This window comes from Orbicella faveolata, unplaced genomic scaffold (assembly GCF_042242905.1).
Source record: "Orbicella faveolata isolate gen_17 unplaced genomic scaffold, um_ofav_v1 contig_5, whole genome shotgun sequence".
NCBI classification, from domain to species: Eukaryota; Metazoa; Cnidaria; class Anthozoa; order Scleractinia; family Merulinidae; genus Orbicella; species Orbicella faveolata.
Genome location: NW_028301580.1, coordinates 1 through 7,057, shown reverse-complemented (window position 1 = coordinate 7,057; position 7,057 = coordinate 1). Strand labels below are relative to the sequence as shown.

At 41.9% G+C, this 7,057-nt stretch overlaps 1 protein-coding gene across 2 annotated transcripts; it reads right to left on the bottom strand.

The window, feature by feature from the left end:
• Window positions 1-948: 948 nt before the first annotated feature.
• On the bottom strand, window positions 949-7,051 carry LOC149095601 (ER degradation-enhancing alpha-mannosidase-like protein 1). Of its 2 annotated transcripts, XM_089281806.1 has the most exons (9): window positions 6,748-7,051; window positions 5,870-6,071; window positions 5,461-5,543; window positions 5,061-5,181; window positions 4,166-4,336; window positions 3,636-3,709; window positions 3,106-3,202; window positions 2,550-2,741; window positions 949-2,177 (listed from the first exon to the last, which is right to left on the bottom strand). In XM_089281806.1, exons 3-9 carry the CDS (start codon window positions 5,532-5,534, stop codon window positions 2,091-2,093), a joined length of 816 nt encoding a protein of 271 aa, XP_089137932.1. In that variant the 5' UTR covers window positions 5,535-5,543; window positions 5,870-6,071; window positions 6,748-7,051; the 3' UTR covers window positions 949-2,090. The 2 variants fall into 2 exon arrangements, with proteins under 2 accessions (XP_089137932.1, XP_089137930.1); XM_089281804.1 differs by lacking the exon at window positions 5,870-6,071.
• Window positions 7,052-7,057: the final 6 nt, after the last annotated feature.

Sequence of the window (7,057 nt, the reverse complement as noted above, 5' to 3'; positions counted from 1 at the left end):
ACCCGTCATGCAAAAACACAAGTGTCAGTGCAAGGGAGGACAACAGACTCAGAGGAAGGATAAGGGCAACGACCTATTACCACAACTTTGTTGCCAGGGACCTGTTTCTCGAAGATCCCGAAACGTTTTCGCACCCGAAAAGCCGTAGCAAAATCTGAAACCTTTTGACTACAGAGCTGTTTTATTCATATATTCTTAATAAGAACAGAGGTTCTCTTCATACAAGGAGTTTCAGGCGTATACACCTCTCTGTCTTTAAATACCGATTAACTAAAAATGGCTTTTCAGGCCCAAAAAGATTCCGGGCTTTCGAGAAACGGGCCCCAGGTCTTTTCCCATAATCTCTAGGGAGAAGCCCTAAAAACGAGGTTGCCAGTGCCAGGCCGCAACCGACCTCGTTTCCATGGGGCCCTCCCAATCAGTAAGAGAAAAGCCCTGGCAACGAGGATGTCCCCAGCCCCAAATCGAGGTTCCAGAAGCGAGACGTTCTGACACGTGAATTCGGTCATCAAAGACCACGTGACATTGTACATTTAAGTAGCTCCAAATCTGCTTAGGGATGTACTCTCTTACTGTTTGCAAAATTAATAACTGATTTTCATGTTTAATACACTTTGATTATATTTTATCGCTTTTAGCTCGGGTTTTTTTTTTTCTTTTTTTAGTGACATTGCAAGAATAGATGTGATTTTCAAATTAGCTTGATGAAAATACCTTTTTTTAAGCTCCTATAGTGTTGTACATTACTTAATTTAAATCGTGGAACACCTGGAAGCTAGCGAACAGCTAAGTGTGTACTTGTCCACGTTAAATAAAGTATGTCTATGTCTATGTATGTCTAATGGCACGTGGCACAAAACCATTTTGAAACTGTGAACAACGTGAACAACGACTTTTCTATAGTCAGAAAAATCAGATGACGAGGGAATCGACGACTGTCAAACAGGCAATTCTCATTTTGGCTTTAATTGCATTTTTTGTACAAAAATATTATTCACTTTAAACGCCTACCTAAAATGAAAATTTTAACCCCCGCCCGTGTTTTCTTAGGGACGGGCCAGTATTTTTCTGGGATGGGTGGGTTTGGAGGGGGGAGGGGGAATTAGGCAAAGTCCAAAAAAAATACATAAATAAAAAAAAAACACTTCCCACACAGCATGGCAAGGGGGAAACATCGAGCAGGTATCCAGGTCCAACTTTTGATTAAAAAAAACCTTGCCCAAGTTATTGCCCACCCATGAAAATCACGCACAACCTACAGGTGAGAAAAATTGCATGTCCCAGAAAATTGCCTAACAACCCATCGCCCCCCGCCCTCCCCCCCCCCCCTCCCCATGAAAAATAATGGTCCGTTCCCTATCACTATCCCTAACCACGACGGCCTTTTTTGAATTAATTTAATTAACATCAGCGACAAAGCTACCGATGGCGCACTTGAACTGCATCATCGTCTCTTCGATAAGTCTATTCGTTTGATATAATGGCAAATGATGATGCTAATGAGGATGTGATGACGTCGTTGACGATATCGATGTCGATGATGACGACGACGACGATGACCATGACGACGACGATGATGACTATGACGACGACGACGATGACGACAACGACGACGATGACTATGACGACGACGATGACGACGATGACGATGACGACGACGATGATGACTATGACGACGACGATGACGGCGACGATGACGACGATGGTGACTATGACGACGACAACGATGACGATGACGACGACGATGATGACAATGACGACGACGACGATGACGACGACGATGATGACGACGACTATGACGACGACGACGACGATGATGATGACTATGACGACGACGACGATGATGACGATGACGACGACGATAATAATGAGTAAAGCGATAAAGACAAATGTTGTACATAATATTGTGTTCAGTCGTATAGCGCAAAACCATTACGAGCCACAAGTGACTAAGCTGACATTGGGATGTGTTCTCACCATAACACCGCAAGAAAATTGAGAGTTGTTGTTGTTATTTTAGCATTCGAGTTTTCGTCAGAAGTTGCTTCTTAACAAGAAGGCGTTTCTCGTCGCTGGCTTGAATTGTTCGCTCATATTCCTACTGCTTTTTCCACCTCTTCCCAGTAACGGATATCCATTGGCAAGGGACTGTTCACATCACTACAAAACATGGCACACTGGAAGATAAACAGATAGAATCCGATACATGTAGGAAAAATAAATAAATGGTATTTGGCAATGCTGTGCTAATTGGGAACACTATACATGGAGACACAAAAATGTATTTAGTAAACAGAACTTGTTAAGAATCCTGACAGGCCTGAAGCTGACCAGTTGGTTATTTACAAGAATAGAAGAGTTGAGTTTGGGACCAGCGAACACAAATCCATCCAGTGACACGGAGTAAGATTTGAACCCAGGGCCACGTCGCGTCCTCGTTCCAAAAAAACAAACAAACAAACAAACAAACATGAATCTGCCAAAAGGAGATCAGAGAACATCAGGTACACGATTGCTTTTTGAATATAAATCTAAACAGGCCGACCTACCCCAATGCTGTCGTTATGCCTTCCTACAGAGCCAATGTAAGAAGCTGTTTTTGTGCCCTTTTGAACATATCTCTTGGACTCTAGATCCCAGGGTCTTTTCCTGAACCGAGTATCCAGCTTAAAGATATGCCCCTCAGTGCTGAAGATGTAGTTCGAAGCATCTTGATTGACATGGTTCTTTTCATCAAATAACTATAAACGGAATAAGTTGTCGTCAGTAACCTGTGGTGTGACTGCCTCGTGTTCCGGTGCCATTCATTAACATATCAGTTACTTTCACATGTTGTTAAGTAAGTGATCTTTATTTGTTTCAACGTTCAAGGAAGTGTGGCAGACAGGCAGACTGACTGACTTGCTGAGTAGCTGAGTGACTCGCTGACTTGCTGTCTGTCTGACGGACGAACGGACGGACGGACCGACGGACGGCCGGACTGACTGACTGACTGACTGACTGACCATATCAGAGATGCACGAAGGGACGCACGAACCGACGGAATATGGACAATCGATTGACAAGCTGCTTTGCTGGTGATCTTAATCTACTGGTAATACTCACAAGGTATAAATATTTGCTCGTTTCACTCAAGAAAAAGCTTTCCATTCTGTCCTCTTGAGTTTTATCTTTCACATCGTGTAAAGTAGCATAGCCACATCTACAAACAACCACAAATACAAACAACCTTAGGGTCAAGAGTTCATATACCTGTGAAATAAAGTATGACGCTTGGCTGCGCTCGAATTCTCGGCTACCAATTTCAAGGCCAACGTATTGTGTAGTTCCAGAAAATATCCATACCTCCCCTGCGGAAGACCCCCGTCCCCACCCCTCTGGAAATTCCAATTAAGCTTTCTACATTTTTTTAAATTTGTTGGTCTTAGAGAACCCCCCACCCCCACCCCAGGAAAAGTCCAATCCCTTCTGTGGGGGGAGTATGGGTACATGTATTTTCTGAAACTGCACATTTTAACCATCAGGGCAGCACCAGTCCAATTTTATCCACCTAACTTATTTCGCCGTGACATCTTAACAGCGAATGATAGCCAGTATATATATAGAAAGGGAAGCCGAGAGACTAAAACACTAACCTGGCTTTAGAATGTTTTTCTATGTCCCTTATGATTTCCCGGCCAACGTGTAGATAGAACGGATGATGGGTGGCCTTTGGTAGAAAGATAATTTGTTATAGTAATTAGAAGCCTCACAGGCTTACCACCCAACTCGTAATATTTTTTCCAACGCAAAAAAAGACAATTTTGCTGTCCGCCAAAGCCTGGCTGGTTTCCACTAGCGACGAGTCGTAGCCGGAGTCGTAAGAGAGCTTACTCGACCTAGTGAATATCGAAAATCGGAGTCGTACGGTAGGCGGAGTCATAAACTCGACGGAATCGCAGTCGGAAGAATCAGAACGTTTCCATTTCGTCCGATTCTGTTTACGACTCCGTCGCTTATGATCCAGATCCAATACATTGCCAAACAGAGCCGAGTTTTTCCTACGCTACACAGCGTGTCTACAAATGCAGATGCTGAAAGGAGCTAAGTGAAAGTCACGGTATTTTGAAATGTATTGACATTTGATTAAATAAACTTCAGCTAATTATTGACCTACAAGTCTTACCTGATGTAACAGGTAGGTTGACTCTACCAACTCGGGTCTCAGTGGAGAGAAGTGCACGTCAGACTGCTTTGTATGCCAGTTAAATCTCTCTGGCATTGCTTCGTACTTTTTCCAGATCGCATAGTACAGAGCATGCGTGCAGATAGCTTCTTTGATATCCCCTTTTAGTACCTAAGAAAACGTCATAATCAATCAGTTTAAGGCTGTTATTCTGCTTGTAGTTCCATTTTCAGTAAAGCATTGAGTAATTTCACCATTAGATCTGTCAGCACTTTGTGATCTTGCCTGTTCCAGGAGTTCGCTTAGTTGGAAGTAGCGAGAAAAGGTACGACAGAAAAATAGAATACGGCAGGGGATTGGTCGTTCTTTGCCCCGCTTGCTAACCAACTGAGTGCCTGCAAAAAGCTATTTGCGACTTAGAGACAATTCCCTTTTTGTCTTAGTATTGAAAATGTACTTTTTCTTCCTAGAGCATGGGACACTGAGCGTTTCGCTTTAACTTTTTGCTGTTCCAACTTTACTTTTCTATTTTATGGCAGAGTGCACTTTGGATAGCACTGGTTCCAAAATTTCTGTTCTGCCTATCAAGAGTCAATACAAACTGGAAGTGAGCAGGGACGGATCCTGACTGTAAGTGTGTCAGCACTGTGCATTACACTCTGCACCATACATCACACTCCAGTGGCAGATCCAGACCTTGAGCTAAGGAAGGGGGGGGGGGGGGGGGGAGGGCGGTTTTGTTTTGCTTGCCCTGCCGGCTTTTCTTCCTTTCGTAATTTCTTCTTTTCTACCCAAAAGAGAGAAAGAGAGGGCGGGGGGGTCCCCCGGGTCCCTCCCCTAGATACGCCACTACACTCACCAGCCAGTTACATGATAACTAACATTAACCTAGTACCTGAACCCCTGCAAACGAAGCGGACAGCGCGTCAACCCAGGTGTTTACCGTTTCGCCAGAATTCATGTTGACGTTAACATACAACGGTGTCGTGCCATTTCCCTCGTTGCATTTGAGTCGACTGGAGAAAATGAAGGTGAGACATGTTTTTAAACGAGCTAAACATTTTTTCTTTAAATATACAGTTGCCACTATTTCAATTTCTCAGAGGAAACGGCAAATAATTGTCAAAATATAGCTGATAATAATATACAAGTAACATGAAGTTGACATGTGATGTTTTCTATGCCGCTTGTGTTTTAGGTATAGAAAGTCACCAAAAAACATACCGATCATTAGTATTTTTTTTTTTTTAATTTTATAATAATCTGTAAGATCTCTGTACTAATTATTTTCTTACCCTTTTCGTAGATATCTATTTATTGCTCTATATATGTCATTAAATCTTTTCAAATCCTCTGTCTCACCAAACATGATGTAGCCCTAAAAGTCAAACAAAATGCATTCAGTTTCGAGAATTTACAAGTTGCAAGACAGGACCTGCACCCTGCAGTAAACGCGCCCTCAACAACTATTTTTTTAGCACCAATAGTGATCAGAACTTAATTTCTCCTCACAACGCCAATAAACAAGGCCAAGCGTGAAGTTTACTAGAATTAAGGGAGTGATTGGCGGGGGTATAGCTAAGGGGGGTCTGGGGGTGCCCCTGACCTCCCCCCCCCCCCCCCCCACTTTTATAAGCCTTTTTTTAGGCAACTAATATACAACAGGTGGTGTAAACGACATGGAAATCTGGTGAGTACCCTCACTTTGACACAGTGTGATCCCCCTTTGAAATCCTGGCTATGCCCCCGAATGGGGTGCTGGACTTGAAATCCAGAGGGACGTGAGTTCTAGTCTTGCTCTGACCATGAAGCTGGAGTTGTTTCTTGGTAGACCCTAGCTCAGCTCCTCAGTCATGCTTGTGAATAGCCAGCCTGGTCTGTCTCCTGCCAGTAGGGATTTTTAAGCCTATTATGTTTATTTGAAATATTGTTTCTTTCAATTTAAGTGGGCATGCCTGAGAACTAGCTAAGTGTACATGTAGCTTGAGGCATCAACCACTATATAAATTCAACGATTTAACGTTTCCTTTCTTTCTTTCTTCTTCTTTCTTTCTTTCTTTCTCTTACTTTCTTTCTTCTTCTTTCTTTCTTTCTTTCTTTTCTTTCTCTTCTTTCTTTTCTTTCTTCTTATCTTTCTTTCTTTCTTTATTCTTTCTTTCTTTCTTTCTTTCTTCTTTCTTTCTTTACTTTCTTCTTTCTTTCTTTCTTTCTTTCTTTCTTTCTTTCTTTCTCTTCCTTTCTTTCTTCTTTCTTTCTTTCTTTCTTTCTTTCTTTCTTTCTTTCTTTCTTTCTTTCTTTCTTTCTCTTTCTTTCTTTCTTTCTTTCTCTTTCTTTCTTTCTTTCTTTCTTTCTTTCTCTCTTCTTTCTTCTTTCTTTCTTTCTTTCTTTCTTCTTTTTTGATGAACTACAAAATTCAAGTTTTCCACTACATACACTGTACAATACATAGCTGATATTTACATAGGCTATTGCACTTACCAAAAAAGCAGTGTGGTGGAAATTTCAGCAGAATTACAATATCACAGTTAGCAAACCTGTCAACAACTACAGTGTATACTGTATATAAGAATCTCAATTTGTACCTTAAGCAGATACTCATAAAACGAGTCTAAGCCAGCTCCTAATCCGCTCATTTTCCCAGTCCAGTCCCCTGTCTCCACATTTATTACATTACCTACAGCAATCAACAATGAATTACATGCACCATTAGCCGAAGGTCTTTTAGTTAATAGGCTGAATTCTTACATGCTCACTGTCGATGTGGGTGTCAAGATCTAGAATGTACATGTGGACCGTAGCCCGTGGGCTTTTTAACAAGGCCACACAATTTGTGGAACACGAAAAGAGAAATTCTGACTTCCAGTTGCTTTCGCACACCTATTTTTACTCAGT